Source organism: Manis javanica, chromosome 4 (assembly GCF_040802235.1).
Source record: "Manis javanica isolate MJ-LG chromosome 4, MJ_LKY, whole genome shotgun sequence".
Taxonomy (NCBI): Eukaryota; Metazoa; Chordata; class Mammalia; order Pholidota; family Manidae; genus Manis; species Manis javanica.
In genome coordinates, this window is record NC_133159.1 from 27,669,138 (window position 1) to 27,685,129 (window position 15,992).

Here is a 15,992-nt window from a genome sequence, read left to right on the forward strand (position 1 = left end):
CCCTTATGCAGCTGATCTCATAGGTACATATTACAGCACTTCAGGTTTTTGCTCCTTGGAAGGTGCCCAAAGCTCTAGGAGGGCCATGAGGAGGAGGAAGTGAGTCAGCCTGTGCATGCAGTTTCCAGACCAGACCCGGCAGGGCAGCTCTGAGGGTCTCTGTTCATTCTTGTGAGGCGGGAAGAAAAGGAGGAAGGTGATTTTTGTTATTTTGTGGGAAAATGACCCTGAAAGAAGATTGACTCTTGATGCTAAAGAAGAGCTAGAAGAAAGTGATAGTTCTTCACTTTATAAATTGCTTTACCTATGTTCATGGATTGATATCTGTGTTTTACAGGATGCAGCACCTGCTGTCATGGTATTAGACTGTTTGAGAAAACTCTCATACCCTTTTAACCTTTTCCTTAGAATTAAATATCAAAGATACGCGTTGTGGTTTAAGGCCCCAGGAGCAGAGAAATGGTCAGATGTGCCACACAGACTATAGTCAAGATACCATTTTATAGAATTTCTTCTCTTAGAACTGGGAAGCCTGTCTCTGGTGATCTCTGTAATTTTGTTAACAGCTTGCTTAGTCCTCACAAGTTGTTTGCTTATTGAGAAAAGACCGCACCGCATTGTTGAAGGCTGTCTTTACTTTCGTCAGTGTTTCACAGTGTTCCCTGGTGAGGGCCACATGTCAGACTCTCCATTTGCTAGTGTGTTTGGGTTTGTACTGCTTAGCCCTCTCTCCTGATGAGAAGACAGAGTGTTTTTATACATCAGTCATTCATGTCCAGAGAAGTTCAAGGTGCAAAGAGATTTACTCATTTGTTTGAATCTATTTTCTTACATTAGGTGTAATTGAAAAGTGACCCTCTTTTCAGAGATGTCAAAAACAAACAAGTCCAAGTCTGGATCTCGCTCTTCTCGCTCAAGATCTGCGTCAAGATCTCGATCTCGTTCATTTTCGAAGTCTCGGTCTCGAAGTCGATCTGTCTCTCGTTCAAGGAAGCGCAGACTGAGGTAAGGGAATGTGATTGTATTTTGAGATAATCATTGCATCCGCTAATGTGAGTTTTCGAAGATATTTTGTTAGACTCTTTCTGTAAATGTCAAAGGAAGTTGGGGGTTGGCTTTAGGTGAAGGGTTGGGCCATAAGATAATTGCAGGTCTCTTCTAAACTACATATCCAAATCAGCTTTGATTGTTATGCTGTTTGCGTAATTCCTTTTCTCCTCTGCTAGCATGTACTGTTACTCATCCACTTTGGAAGAAAGCATTTTGTCTTTGTTTGAACTGCTTTTTTCAAGTCTCTGCACCTGAGTGGTTTTTTCCAACTATTTTTTACTACGGTATTTTTGGAGGCTTGGACCAACGTTTATATGCATCATGAGCAAAGAAAGGATAGCTAAGAGAGTTACTAGTAAGGTGGTTATTGCAAAGAGAAGAAATCTTTGCCCAGTAAAATAATTACACTGTAAAAAACTCAAGTCTGTACACCTGATGTGCCAGTTACCAACAAGCTGGGATCTTTTTAGTAAAACACAGCAAAGCTGTCTAAACTACATTGCTGTAGACATCCCTTTGTCATAACTAAATGTGCAGATAATTCTTCTGAATTTCTTGACAGCATTCCTTAATGCAGTCAGTTCTCCCGTCTGTAGGTGGGTTTCCCTGTTGCAGTTGTCTTGAAATAGGATGCCAAACCTCCAGCACCTTTCTTTTGATGTGTTGTGAGTCGGGGTTTTCATTTTTTAAAACTTTTACTTTTCTCTTGTGAGTAGATAAGAACCTTTCAGTAGATAGAAGTGTCTATATGTGAGTTAGGGAAGTACTGGTGTATTTAAATACCGAAGGGGCATCTTTTGTACGGCTTTATTCTTTTTGTCAGAACTGTACTAGGCAAGGAGATAGTCTCTCAACTCAGTTTTGCCGCTTGCGACCCCTACTGTTGTATCTCAGATGGAGATCTAGAATCCTTTTCTTAATTGATTATAAAATTTAAACTTGCAGAAAAGTAGTTCAGCTTCATTCTTGGTGGTTTCCATAGTACTTTTAAAGAGTCTGTTAATAAACAGGTGGTTGGTAGGATTCCTTTTTTTCCCCTCCCAGCAAGAACAAGTTAATTCTCAGATGAAAACTCTGAGAAGCCTGCCTGAAAACTAATTTCAGACCAGAAGCTGTACAAAAAGTAGGTGTGCATAAATGCTAATGAATCTGATTCCAGTGTAATGTAGATTAGGAAGTTACAAACTTTGAGTCTCCCTTAAACCAAAGAAACACTATATATATATATATATATATATATATATATATATTTTTTTTTTTTTTTAAATAAAGATAATACCACACCCCTGGCTTTTTTCCTCCTCTCTCTCCCATGTTTTGTGGGCATGCATTTTTATACCAAACTTAGTTCAAGCCTTAGGCCAGAGTCTGTTGCCCAATGGTGTCCCAAGTCTACATAGGTAAAATTCTATTCCACCTTCTCGCCCCTGCCCCCACACTGCCCCCCAAAAAAGAGAGAGAGACTGAGAGAGAACCCATTAAATATATTTATACCTACCTGAGAAAGTTGCTGTCAAGGCCATGGGACTGAGTAGAGACTCAGTAACTACTTTGTACCAAGTCTTTTGATTTGGGCTGTTTAAACCAGCTCATTTGGATCTGAAAGGTAACATTTTAAAACTTAATCTAGTAAATGGGAACTAAATAATTGATTCGAAAACAAGAGGCTATTCATCTGAAACAGAGAGACAAAATTTAAGGGACCTAAACCAAATGTGAAAGGTTAAGCCGCTCTGAAGTTATGTGTGATACGTGGAGTTCTGGACAGATATGTCTGCACAGTTGTCGTCATTGTCTACAAATTGTTTGGCATGGTCATTGACTTGGCAGTGAGGGAGAAGCACCGTAGGGAGGCAGTGTGTGTTGGGGTCAGTTCAGGGCCACTTTATGTGCTCTCTTAGCAGGTTGTTTCTTTGGAGGAATTTCTCCACCAGAAAACTGGTTTTTATACTTGATTTTAGTCTGATTTCTCTGCTTTTTAGAAACAGATAAACTTGCCACCTGCTGGATGTTCAGTTTTTATTTCTGGCTTATCTGTTTCATGGTTTTTTTCTCTTGTTTTCCCTCTCCTACAAGGAAAGTATACTATCCAGAGAGTTTGAGAAAACCTTTAAATTAACTTAACTGCTGAGTTCTACAGAATTGGAGAAAATTGTTTCCTTGTATTTCACAGACTGTATCCTTTTAAGTGACTTATTGTAAATAACTTCATTTGCAATCTGCAGAGACTCATATTCCTGCGTCTGTGCAGTGACTGCGGGTTTTGGATGCAGTATGTCACAGGGCCCTCACCAGTAATTGGTGAGGAACCAGCAGTGACTCCTGAGGATAGGAACATGAGTTGAACCCTCCTTAGTGCTGGTGGTGTATCACCTCTGTCATGCATAGCCGTTTAATTGGGTCCTATTCAGTTTCATAGCCTGCATCTGCCTCTTCCTTCTTCTCTTATATTGTTACTGTGTTCGAATGAAAATTGTGGAAGGTAAGTTGTGTTTTTAATTGTACTCACATAGCAGCTGCCTTACAGCAGCAGGATGATGTATCTTTGGCAGTCACTCTTGTTTTTGGGGTGGAGAACCTGAGCACCATGGGTAGTAAGTAGTAGCAGACCATCCTACATTATCTTCTTTCCATTAAATTGAATGTAAGTTTCTTTTTAAAAACATCGTTTTGTTTAGCTGTTAAAACCTGTCACATTTTCAAAATGAAGTTGTTTATAAAAGAAGCAAGCAAGCAAATAAAATGCACCTGTTCGCAGTCAGGCCTGATAGGCAAAGGCCTGCCGATAACTGAAGGGTTTTTATTCTTCTATTTACAAATAAAACATTTTTGGAGAGAGTTCTAGTAATTTTATATATTTCTATGAAACTACTTAGAAGTAGTGGTTAATGTTAATTGTCTATATCATAGTTGGCAAGTGGTACCCAGGAACCCCAGTGGAATTTTACACCAACAAATAAAATTGACTTTTTGATGGGAACAAAGCTCCCTATTATTGACAGCCTGGCATTTATGAACACGTAATTTTTACAAAGTTAGGTTAATGTTGAATTCCTGGAAATGTATCTTTGCCAGATGAGAGTGCTATATTGTTAAAATGAAGACTCCAGCATTAGGCTTAAGGGTGATTTGAAAGATGTGCAAGTAGAGGGGTTTTGTAGTTTCTTTGATAAATTCCTGTGTACTTGGGTGTCTCACAGTCAGATGGTGCCCTCTTGTGGCACCTAGGTAAGACCATGTGTCCACCACAGAAACTTGCCCTTCTGAGTAGTGAGGCCATATATATTCAGGAGGTCCGCAGTAAAAAACCAATATATGTATGCTTTACTGATCTGATTTCAATAAATTCTTTCAAGCTTTGAACAGCTTCATTCTCTAAGTCCGTACTTAAGTGTTCTTTGATTTAGACCTGTTGTAACTGTTCTTAACAACCCCAGGTCTTGGTGGAACCTAAGGAATTAGCCCTGTACAGACAGAGAGCTTTAGGATGGGAAGTAGAGTGTTAAAATAGCATAGGGCCAGAGAACATGGTGGGCTGGACCTGAGTCTGGGTGCCACAGCTTTGCATTCTTCCTCATTTCCAGTGACATGGGTCTGTGAAATCCCTGGTGCATGTGAAACTCTAGCACTTTGTTAAAATGATCTTTGTTTAGTTTATTACACAGGAAAAACATTTTGATACTCTTCAAGTCACTATTGAAATATCTTTCCATTTAAAGTGTGCTACAGTATTAATGAAGTAGTCTCTGACTTATTTGTTAAAGTGATTCTTAGTTGAATTTTTGTACTTAATAGGGCCATAAGCAGTGAGATTATTTAAGCTTTTACCCTTTCTTTGAAAACAAAACAAAATAAATGAAACATAAGAGCAGGACTTTCAGAATGTTACTTCTTTTTTGGCAGGTTTTTTTGAATAAAAATGACTGTGTCAAAAATTAAAATATTTCTCTTCCCTCCCATCCCCCATCCTATCCCCCTTTTCAGTTCTAGGTCTCGTTCTAGATCATATTCTCCAGCTCATAACAGAGAGAGAAATCACCCACGAGTATATCAAAATCGGGATTTCCGAGGTCACAACAGAGGCTATAGAAGGCCCTATTATTTTCGTGGGCGCAACAGAGGCTTTTATCCGTGGGGCCAGTATAACCGAGGAGGCTATGGAAACTACCGCTCAAACTGGCAGAATTATCGGCAAGCATACAGTCCTCGTAGGGGCCGTTCCCGATCCCGGTCCCCAAAGAGAAGATCTCCTTCACCAAGGTCCAGGAGCCACTCCAGAAACTCCGATAAGTCTTCCTCTGACAGGTCAAGGCGGTCCTCCTCCTCTCGTTCTTCCTCCAACCACAGCCGAGTTGAGTCTTCTAAGCGCAAGTCGACAAAAGAGAAAAAGTCCTCTTCCAAGGATAGCCGGCCATCTCAGGCTGCTGGGGATAACCAGGGAGATGAGACCAAGGAACAAACATTTTCTGGAGGCACCTCTCAAGATACAAAACCGTCTGAGAGCTCGAAGCCATGGCCAGATGCCACCACATACAGTGGTGGTTCTGCATCGCGGGCCTCAGCAGTTTCTGAGCTGAGTCCTCGGGAGCGAAGCCCTGCTCTCAAAAGTCCACTCCAGTCTGTAGTGGTTAGGCGGCGGTCACCCCGTCCTAGCCCTGTGCCAAAACCTAGCCCTCCACTTTCCAGCACTTCCCAGATGGGCTCAACTCTGCAGAGTGGTACTGGGTACCAGGCTGGTACACACCAAGGTCAGTTCGACCATGGCTCTGGGTCCTTGAGTCCATCCAAAAAGAGTCCTGTGGGTAAGAGTCCACCGGCCACTGGTTCCACATATGGCTCATCTCAGAAGGAGGAGGCTTCCGCTTCAGGAGGAGCAGCCTATACAAAGAGGCAAGTACCTTGTTTCCCCTGCCTGGTTGTTTTGATCTCACCAACTGGCAGTTTAATTGTAATGAGACCTAAATTAGAGCTGATTTATGGTAATAAGGTGATCCCCAGTTCCTAAACTTTAATTAGCAAACTTTGAAAGCATCACCCAAGGAAAACTTTAGCTTAGCTCTGGCTTTCCTACCTTCCTGAATGTGTATTGCAGCATAAAGTTTCTTTAGACTGCTCTGAAATGATGTTTTCACATTTAAAATTTACCTTGGATTCTACCAATATAAGCCAGACAACAGTAGAGATTTGTGGGTCAGCTATCAAAAAACATGGCTTTGCCAAAATGAATGGCCATTGGAGCTCTTAGACCCTCTAGGACCCACCATCTACTGTGATTGATCTGCACCAGCCCATCATGGTGAAGAGCTGCACCCTCACACCCTCCAATTGAGGAGACTGGGCAGAATGGGGAAGTCCAAGGCTTAGTCCAGGAACGCCTTGTTTTAAAATCACAAGGTGGGCGTATGTCCCAGTAGAAGCCAACCAGGCTGCGTGTTAGGAGAGGATGTGGCAGTGCTTCCGTCTTTCTACTCTGGGGGACACGGTGAGTTTGAACCTGAATGTATATTTGTGTGGTTGGATGGGTTTGGGCTGGTGGAGACGCCAACAGGCAAGTTGCACTGGGACCAGGTGGTTAAGAGACTTAATGGGCAAGTGGTCTCCTTTTTTTTTTCTTTTCTCTTATTAGCATATTCTCTGATGTCCTACTATTTGATTCTTCTTTGCCATTTTAATGCAACTATAACTTGATTAGACTTTCTCCACTAGTACAAATGAGATGTTCAGAATCTCTGCTTTCCAGCCTTCAGTAAGTCTACTTTAAAATGTAAATTTTGTTTTGTTCTTGGCAGGACTATGAATCTTATAGAAGATGGTGAGCTCTGCTTTTTCACAAGAATGAGTGGGATGATTTTTGCCCCCCTCCTCAATTAACATCTGTTTTGTTTTTATTTGTGTTCACAGTATATTTCATATTTAGATCTTCTAGGTGACTTGAAGCAAATTTGAGGTCTCTTGAAACTTGTATTTCCAAATGTGAGTTGTATAAAAGCAAAACAGTCCAAGGTTGAACATTCTATGTTAACTTTGCTGAAAGCAGATTTTAAGTGACTGAGTGAAGGTTGGATAAGACCTTAATTTTTTTTTTTCCTAGACCACTTACAGGTAAGTAAGTTTTATTTTTTAGTATCCTAAAACTTACCTTTGCTATTTTCTTTTTGTTGCTTTTGTAAGACACAACTCCACAGACCATATATTTTTCTCTTAAATGCCAAATTCATAAATCTGTGAAGGGCAGTTTTTCAGAAATTACTAGAAAGTAACCAAATAGAAAGTCCTTCGGTAACACTGGAATCCACAAGACATTTGTTCAGTCAGAAACCCAATAACATATGGTGCTGTTTTTTAGGTCAGGTTGCTTAAGAAGCGTCTTGTGTGTGTCTCCTTTGTGTTTTTATAACTAGGTATCTAGAAGAACAGAAAACAGAGAATGGAAAAGATAAGGAACAGAAACAAACAAATAGCGATAAAGAGAAAATGAAAGATAAAGGGAGCTTCTCTGACACAGGCTTGAGTGAATCGAAAATGAAATCTGATCCCTTTGCTCCCAAAACTGATAGTGAGAAACCTTTTCGGGGTAGCCAGTCACCCAAAAGATATAAGCTCCGAGATGACTTTGAGAAGAAGATGGCTGATTTCCACAAGGAGGAGATGGATGATCAAGATAAGGACAAAGCTAAGGGAAGGAAGGAATCTGAGTTTGATGATGAACCCAAATTCATGTCGAAAGTCATAGCAGGTGCAAACAAAAACCAGGAGGAGGAGAAGTCTGGCAAATGGGAGGGCCTGGTGTATGCACCTCCAGGGAAGGAAAAGCAAAGGAAAACAGAGGAGATGGAGGAGGAGTCTTTCTCAGAGAGATCCAAAAAGGAGGATCGGGGAGGTCCCAAGAGAACCGAAAGTGGGCACAGGGGGTTTGTGCCTGAAAAGAATTTCCGAGTGACCGCTTACAAAGCAGTCCAGGAGAAAAGTTCATCACCTCCCCCAAGAAAGACCTCGGAGAGCAGAGAGAAGCTGGGAGCCAAAGGAGACTTTTCCACCGGGAAGTCTTCCTTTTCCATTACTCGAGAGGCCCAGGTCAATGTCCGGATGGACTCTTTTGATGAGGACCTTGCAAGGTGAGATGTAGTCCTTCTTGATCCTCAGGGCTTTAGTGTCCCAAGTGATGTCTCCTCAGTCCTCTCCCTGAAGACATTCTGGAACCAGGAGAGGCCCTTTCTATATCTCCCCTGCCGGCCAAGTATCCTTATGGTCACCTTTTTTCAGAGAAGTGTGTGTCGCTAAGGGATTGTGTGCTGGGGCGATACATAGGGTGGCGAAGTGTCATTTTGGTCTTTAGTGACTGGCTTTCTTGGCACTGGGTTCCTTCTCCTTCTCTCTTGCTCTCTATCTTCCCACCCAGCCCTGTCTTCCCATTTTCTTCCTTAAAATGTGCTTATGATGTCTTTTGCTTGTGGAGCTATCCGTTTCCGCAGGCCTCATCAAATACTGTTAGCAGTTTTAAAGTTGGGACTGGGAGGTGGCAGACTTCAGGAAAGAGAGCTGAGGCCAAAGCTGTTTTTCATTTGGTGTAAAAACTGCACAGCCAGTTGGAAGTCTGCCTGTGCAGCATTCCAGCCATGTCCCCCTCCTCCTCCATTGTCATTTCACTGAGTGGCCCTGGCTGGCCAAGCTGTTGATCTTTTAAAATACCTTCCCATTTGTTGTGTGTGTTAAAATCAGCAGTAACCCCAAAAACAGAGTCACTGAAGCCTAACACTTCACCCTGCCCATTTGTTCCTGTGAAAGATCCCAAGGGAAAAGGATGAGAAGTTTTGGATGCTTTTTCCCATAGTAAACAGTGCACTAAGGTCACTTTGAATGTGGAGAGGAAGAGAAAAAAGGAACTTTGCAGATCCATTTAAAACTCTTTGATAAAAACAATGCATATTTAGGGTTTTAATGTTCTGTGTATCTTGTTACACTGGCCCTCCCTGTGTTTCTTCTGCAGACCCAGTGGCTTATTGGCTCAGGAACGCAAACTTTGTCGGGATCTAGTCCATAGCAACAAAAAGGAACAGGAATTTCGTTCCATTTTCCAGCATATACAGTCAGCTCAGTCTCAGCGGAGCCCCTCAGAACTTTTCGCCCAGCATATAGTGACCATTGTTCATCATGTTAAAGGTGAGTCCAGACCCCAGCCTCCTTCAGGCTCCCTTTCCTTAGCTTCCTGTGTTAAAAGCAGTAGGATGAGTGGGTGTATCAGGGAGCCTTTTGGGGCCCTTTATGTCACCAAAAGGGCCTTTGAAGCTAGCAAGTGACTCCATGGAAATTCCTTCCAGGGAGAAGTTTCCACTATTTAATTACAGAGCTGAACATTTTGAAGTGCTAGTATAGGAACCTAGGATTGTGAGGATGGGAAAAATCCTTTACATGAAGGTTTGTAATACTGGAGAAAGGAGGTATAAAAAGTGGCTTTCTAGCACCTCTCTCCTTCCAGCAGGTGGAAGCCTCTAGAGGTCTCTGTAGACGTTTTTGTGTGAATTTCTTCCTCACATTCTACCATCTCCTGGGCAAATGGAGGTGGGCAGGTTGGGGAATGGCAGAGGGAAGTGGTAACTGAAGCTGGGTTGGGCCACTTGCAGGTTCCATCTGAAATTTAAACTCAAGGAGGCGTTGGTGTTGTGATTCAAAGAGACGCACGCAAACCTCAGGCTTTTCTCTCTGAATGCATGTCCTAAGATAAGGGAGCTGCGGTGGAAATCCAGTGTATAAACTGGATTCTGTCTGAACCAGCCTTTCCCCTCCTATCTTCAGTATGTCTGTTACATGGATTTAACTACTTCAGTCACATCTCTGTGGCTGCATATTCCTGCAAAAGAGTTGTATTGTGTCTGCCTTTGATAACACATCATGTTTTTCTTTGAATTTCCACAGAGCATCACTTTGGGTCCTCAGGAATGACATTGCATGAACGCTTTACTAAATATCTAAAGAGAGGAACTGAGCAGGAAGCAGCTAAAAATAAGAAAAGCCCAGAGATACACAGGTGAGGACCTCAGCCTTACACTGGAGGTGATAAAAGACTGCTCATCACTTACTAAACTTCCCTATTTTTTCTGTGTTAGGTGCATTAGCAGCAGAATTTAGTTACCACCTCCAGACTGTAGGGTAGTCTTGGGCATTTAGAGCTGTGAATGGAAAGGCCATGCTTTGGTGACTATGGTTTCTCAGGAAAACGGCTCTTTTGATATAGACGAACCCTTTGTAGTCTTGCCAGCTGGGTGTGAGCTTTCTATAGGTAGAGTAAACATTCAGTTTCTGTAAGCTACCCATGTGTTTCATCTATCACTTACTCTTTTGAAAGAATTTGCAGCAGATGGGTGCTGCTGGTGGGGGAGCTTGTACGATTATCAAAGGGTTTTAAAAACCTAGCAGGTTTGAAGAGTGTCACATTTGGTTGTGGGGGATCTGTTCAGCCAACAGGGACTCTGTCTAGAAACAAAGTTGGCCTTATCTTTAATTCCTTAATAGTCTAGACCTCCTGACCCTGTTGGCAGTGAGTAGGAGAACCATGTTTGTATGGCAGTCTTGGATTTGGGGGTCTTTGGGGATGTGTGTACATGCCGGGCAGTTGCTTCTCACCTAGCCCTTATCTCATAGGTAAATAATGGGCCATTATATTCTAATTCCCAAGATGAAAAATGCTCTTTGAGGTTAGCAGGGAGCAGATAATCTTGATGTGAACTTGAGATACAGGCATGGGTGTAGGTGAGTCTGTCTTCCTAGTTGTAACAGTACTGGGAAGGAATGAGTTTCTTCTCCCTGAGTTTGACAGAGAAGTTGGGGTTTTGTGTGTGCACACATACAGGTGCACACCTATGGGAGAGTATGAATATTTAAGCAAAGAATGTAAGTAATATGTATGTAAGTTATGAAACATAATTATAAGAAGCAATGTGTATGATTTCCATTACTCAGGTTACAAATTAGAATATTACCAGTACTGTATTCACACTATGGAATACTAAACAGATTTTGTGTTTTCAATTTCAGGAGGATAGACATTTCCCCCAGTACATTCAGAAAACACGGTTTGGCTCATGATGAAATGAAAAGTCCCCGGGAACCTGGCTACAAGGTGAACTGTTGCTTTGATCAGTAATTCCAACAAAATGAGTGCGTTGGGCATGAACTTGACAGAAATGTGTTTGTTTAAATTACTCTCTACTTAAGTTTGTGTTTTTCTTTTAAGGATGGGCATAATTCTAAAAATGAACTACAAAGGGTTAATTTTTATTAAATGTATCAACAACCTTTGTGAAGTGGTTAGAATATGGTAAATGACCCCAAAGTCTATTGAGGTGAGCTTGAGAAAAAAAAGAGAGGAGTTTTGGAACAAGTGCCCATGATGAGAGAAGAAACTTTTTGTGATATTTTTCTGCTTGTAAGTATTATCAAATCAACTATATACATGCACTATTTCCAACCATGATTTCAAAAAGACATGCATGTCAGAGGAGAGTAAATATTCATAATCTTAACATGATAGACTGTTTTAAGCAGCTAGTCCAGTTTTTTTCCTAACATTGTACCATATCTATCATTTGTTGGTTTCTGTTACTTGAAAACGTAAACATTACTTTGATAGCCCAGCTACATTTGCAGTGATGTGCACGTAAACACTATTAATTACCAGGTTAAAGCTTGTATGCAGTCTTTTACTGTGAAATAGTAGATTGGGGTTTTTAAAAAAATCTTAGTATTTATTGACTTTCATTCACAAATACAGTTGAAATCTCAAATTAGAGTTGGCTCTTCCAGTGCTGCTGAGACCTTTTCTAAAAATATTAATCTTCAGGTTTTCCAGAAAGATGTGTCTTGGTTAGTGTGATGAGAGACACTCTTGCACAATCTCTCTCCTTCTATCATACCCCTTTTCTTGTTTTCCAAATACCCACTAGCTTAGCACTAACCAGGTGAAACCCAAGGTTTTGAAACATAAGAGATTTCATCTTCTGTGCCTCATAAAGCCAACTCATTAGAGGAGCTGCCTGCATTGTGTAAGGGAGCAGCGGCCGTTTTTTTCTTTTTTCTTTTTGTCATTTGAGGGTGCTGAGGCCGCATTCCCTCAGAAACAAACATGGTAAAAATAAACCTCACTACCTATACCACTCCTGTTAATTAAAATTAAGCTTTATTTCAACAAAAAGCTCAGTAGTTTGTGTAAATAAAATGGTAATATAGAGTGAACTGCTCATTCCTTTCTCTTTAGAGAGGTTTTGCTTCTATGAAGCAAGTCCTGGTGTGTAATGTACTGAAACTACCTTGAAACTACCTTGTATCTCTGCGCTCACTGAGTTTCCCAAGTACTGTTGAGAGCCTTGGTGGTTTGGGGTGGCACAGGCTGTTGCTGTTGCCAGGTTTATTCTGTACCTGCAGCATCTATACACTGATTAAACTTCTAGGAAGTTAGTAAAAAAGGTTTTTTCCCTTGTTTCAGTTAACTTTGACCTGGTATTGCCACTTTATGAATTCTCTATTAATGGTTTTTGATACTCCATCTGTGGAGGAAGTTTTCAGTATAAGTAAACATGTTGGAAGGCTGCTCAAGTCCCATTGTCTGTTTTTGGACTCAGTACCCAGAGAAAATTCCAAGTACAGGATAATCCCAGGGTGGTTGCTACAGTGTAGGTAGGGAGTGTGAGCATTTGCACTCCTGTTCGTGGCTGAGCCTAAGTCAGTCTAACCAGCCAGCTGCCAGAGCTGATCTTGGCCTTGTCAGCTTGTAGGCTAGCCAAAGTCATTACTGAAACTGAGATCAATATGTAACATCTTCGGAAGGCTGTCAGCACTATTGTAGAGAACTGGTTTGGGCTCTGTAAGGGACCCTCATGAAGTGACTTCTGTGGGACGTCCTGTATCCCTCCCAAGCTTGGGTGAGATGCCTCACATTCCAGTGCTTCCTCTGCACTGCTCTTTTGGAATAGAAACCACAAGTTTTGGGGTGGTTGAGTTGGCAGCCTTGAATCCCAAAAACCTTAATTCTGATCTTTGGCAGGCTGAGGGAAAATACAAAGATGATCCTGTTGATCTCCGTCTTGATATTGAACGTCGTAAAAAACATAAGGAGAGAGATCTTAAACGAGGTAAATCAAGAGAATCAGTGGATTCCCGTGATTCAAGCCACTCGAGGGAAAGGTCAACTGAGAAAACAGAGAAAACTCACAAAGGATCAAAGAAGCAGAAGTACGTAAGCCCCTGCCTGTCATCTCATTCAGACTCTTGAGTGGAATCTTGTCTGCCTACCTTAGGCTGTAACACCAGACCTTCCAAGCCAGAGGACTTTAAACCTGGGCATGATAGCAGCTTGTGTAGTTTAAAAAAATTTTTTTATGTACCCCCTGTCAAGTAAGTCCCTAGTTTGAAAACAGAACTTTTGCATCAGAGTAGTTGATCCTTGTCTAGGGAAGGCCTCCTGGGCGTTAATTTGGCTGTAGGGACAATGTGGGGAATTATTTGGGAATCCCTTTTGCAGTTTTAGACATGTTCTTTTTCATTCCAAATCTTCATGGAGAGGTTATATTCTACAAATGGCTCTTAGTTGTTGTTGGGTAATAATACTTTTTGGTCAAAGAAACAGGGCGGGACTAGATAGGACAAGATTGTTGATTTTAAATGCCTTATAAACTAGTTTCGCAGACACTTCCAAGAAAAGTGTTCCAAATTGTCTTTAAACAAAGGTAGCATTGTTGAATTTCATAGGGCAACATTCATGTCAAGGTCCTGTCATTTCTGTTACATATTTGAAAGTTCCATGACTTTTCAATCATGTCTCATTAAACATTAGAAGAGTTGAAGCCCCACCCCTTCACTTTTGCTGTTTCTGAGCTTCAGCTGCAAACATTTTTGTATCCATTTTCTGGTAACAGTTCTGTGAGATAAGTTGGACAGTTGGTGTGTGATACTCATTTTGCCCCTTTGAAAGATAAAGAAACTAATAACTAATAAGCTCAGAAGTATTTGTCCGAACTCACACAAGTATCTGCCAATATCAAAACTCAGATCTTCTGTCCTTCTTTGTCTTCTTTTCCACTGTGTCACTTAGACTTTCAGGGCTGCCTGTAGGTGAAGGACCTGCTGGCCCTCACCAGGGAATGGGAGGGGTGGTATAGCAGTCCCGTCTGCTACCACTGGTGGACAGGGGCAGAACCGCTCAGGCGTTTTTTGGTCAGGTTTGGGTTACTGAGCCTGAATCCTTTGCCTGGAACACATGCCTGTACCTGCCTTGCTCTGTAACTTTGAACAGTGGTCTCTTGCAACCCTAGTATTCTGTGATTGGGACAAGGAGAAAATGATAGGTCACTGTTCTCATTATATATCACACTTCAGCTTATAAGAACTCTGTCTCATATGCCTGAAGAATGACTCACCAAGGTCACACAGCTGATCAAAGGCAGTGCTGGGATGCGAACTGGGGCCTTTTGGAGTCTTATTTTTGAAAGCCTTGAAGTAGTATGGATTTCTAGGTGTCGGAGTTATATGTCTGAGTTACTAGAATCCTATAACAGTACCTTAGATTTCCCCCTTTTATGAATAAATGCTAGGAACAGCCAATAGGATTCAAATATTTAAGTTCTTGAGGATCTCAGTTGTCTCGGAGAGGAGCCAAGCTAGTATTCATGGTGGAGGACTGAGGGCAGGGAAGACAGTGATAGGTTTCTGACTCTTGGCTGGCTTCTCCCTGGAAGTCCTTCTCTACTCCTGGGAGCCTGGCTTTTCCCTTAGAGTTAGCTGGTAGCCTCTCACTTCTACCTTTCAGGGCTGGCACTGACTTGTAGTGCATAGACAGTGATTCATTGTAGTAAGCTGCTTTGCCCTAGTCTGTAATTGCCCCAGATGAAGGGAAGGGGAGGAGACAACTCCAGAAAGTTTCACCAGATCCTGTGCTTAGTAACACCACCTGTGTGAGCTCAGTGGAGGAGTGGTATTATTAGTCAGAGGCAAATTTGAATTCAGGTTCTGCTTAGCTCTGTCACCGAATCTCCTCTCTAAAATTGGATAGTAATATGGAATAATGGTAGTTGCCATTTACTGCATACCTGCTGTGTCAGTGTAAAGTGTTGAAGCATGTTGTCTAATCTTTAGAGCAGCTCCATGAGACAGGTAGGGCTCTTCCCATGAGAAACAGAAGTAACAGAAAGCATAGACATGGTAATACACAAAGCCTCTGTCCCAGTACTAGGCACTCGTGGCTGTCAGTGCCACCTTTGGTTTCCTTCTGCCTTTCTAGTTCATGCATGCGTTACACAGAGCTGCCAGTCTATGGGCTATGTTTCTGTTCCTCCTGCTGTGTATGGCTGGTGCTCATCACAGGCTAAGACATGGATGTGCTGCTGAATATGACTGACAAGAGTAGGGAGGAAGCTCCCCAGGTACCCTGGGTGGGTAAGTGGGGATTTTCAGGTTATTTATCTCCAGTGTCTTCATCACAGATACACTCTTGGTTGCCCTGGGCTGCTTTACCACCGCCTCATCAAGTGCGTACCCTGGAGGCTTATTGATTTCCCTGGCTCTTTATTTTCATAGGAAGCATCGGAGAGCACGAGACCGGTCCAGGTCATCCTCCTCTTCCTCCCAGTCATCCCACTCCTATAAAGCAGAAGAGTACACTGAAGAAACAGAGGAGAGAGAGGAGAGCACCACTGGCTTTGATAAATCCAGACTGGGGACCAAAGACTTTGTGGGTCCAAGTGAAAGAGGAGGCAGAGCTCGAGGGACCTTTGTAAGACCCTGCCCCCTACCCCTCTCTCTAAGCCCCTATTTCCACAATTCTGTGTTTATCAGAAAACTGTTCTGTTGCCCTTGCTACATGTAATCTAGTCTGTAGACCCCAGAATCTGTGATTCCTATTCATGAGTACTTAGCTAGAAGCCTCTTAGGGCTCTCCCCACTCACCCGGACTC

At 42.1% G+C, this 15,992-nt stretch overlaps 1 protein-coding gene across 2 annotated transcripts in view; it reads left to right on the forward strand.

Annotated features, from left to right (window-relative positions):
• The window catches only part of THRAP3 (thyroid hormone receptor associated protein 3), a 49,280-nt gene that overhangs the window by 29,569 nt on the left and 3,719 nt on the right, over positions 1-15,992 (forward strand). For both annotated transcript variants that reach the window (XM_073233630.1, XM_073233631.1), the window contains exons 2-9: positions 838-1,005; positions 5,035-5,940; positions 7,452-8,165; positions 9,038-9,210; positions 9,964-10,075; positions 11,083-11,167; positions 13,088-13,275; positions 15,616-15,811. In XM_073233630.1, coding sequence (XP_073089731.1) covers positions 869-1,005; positions 5,035-5,940; positions 7,452-8,165; positions 9,038-9,210; positions 9,964-10,075; positions 11,083-11,167; positions 13,088-13,275; positions 15,616-15,811 — 2,511 coding nt within the window. In that variant the 5' untranslated portion in view covers positions 838-868. The remainder of the gene's footprint in view (positions 1-837; positions 1,006-5,034; positions 5,941-7,451; positions 8,166-9,037; positions 9,211-9,963; positions 10,076-11,082; positions 11,168-13,087; positions 13,276-15,615; positions 15,812-15,992) is intronic.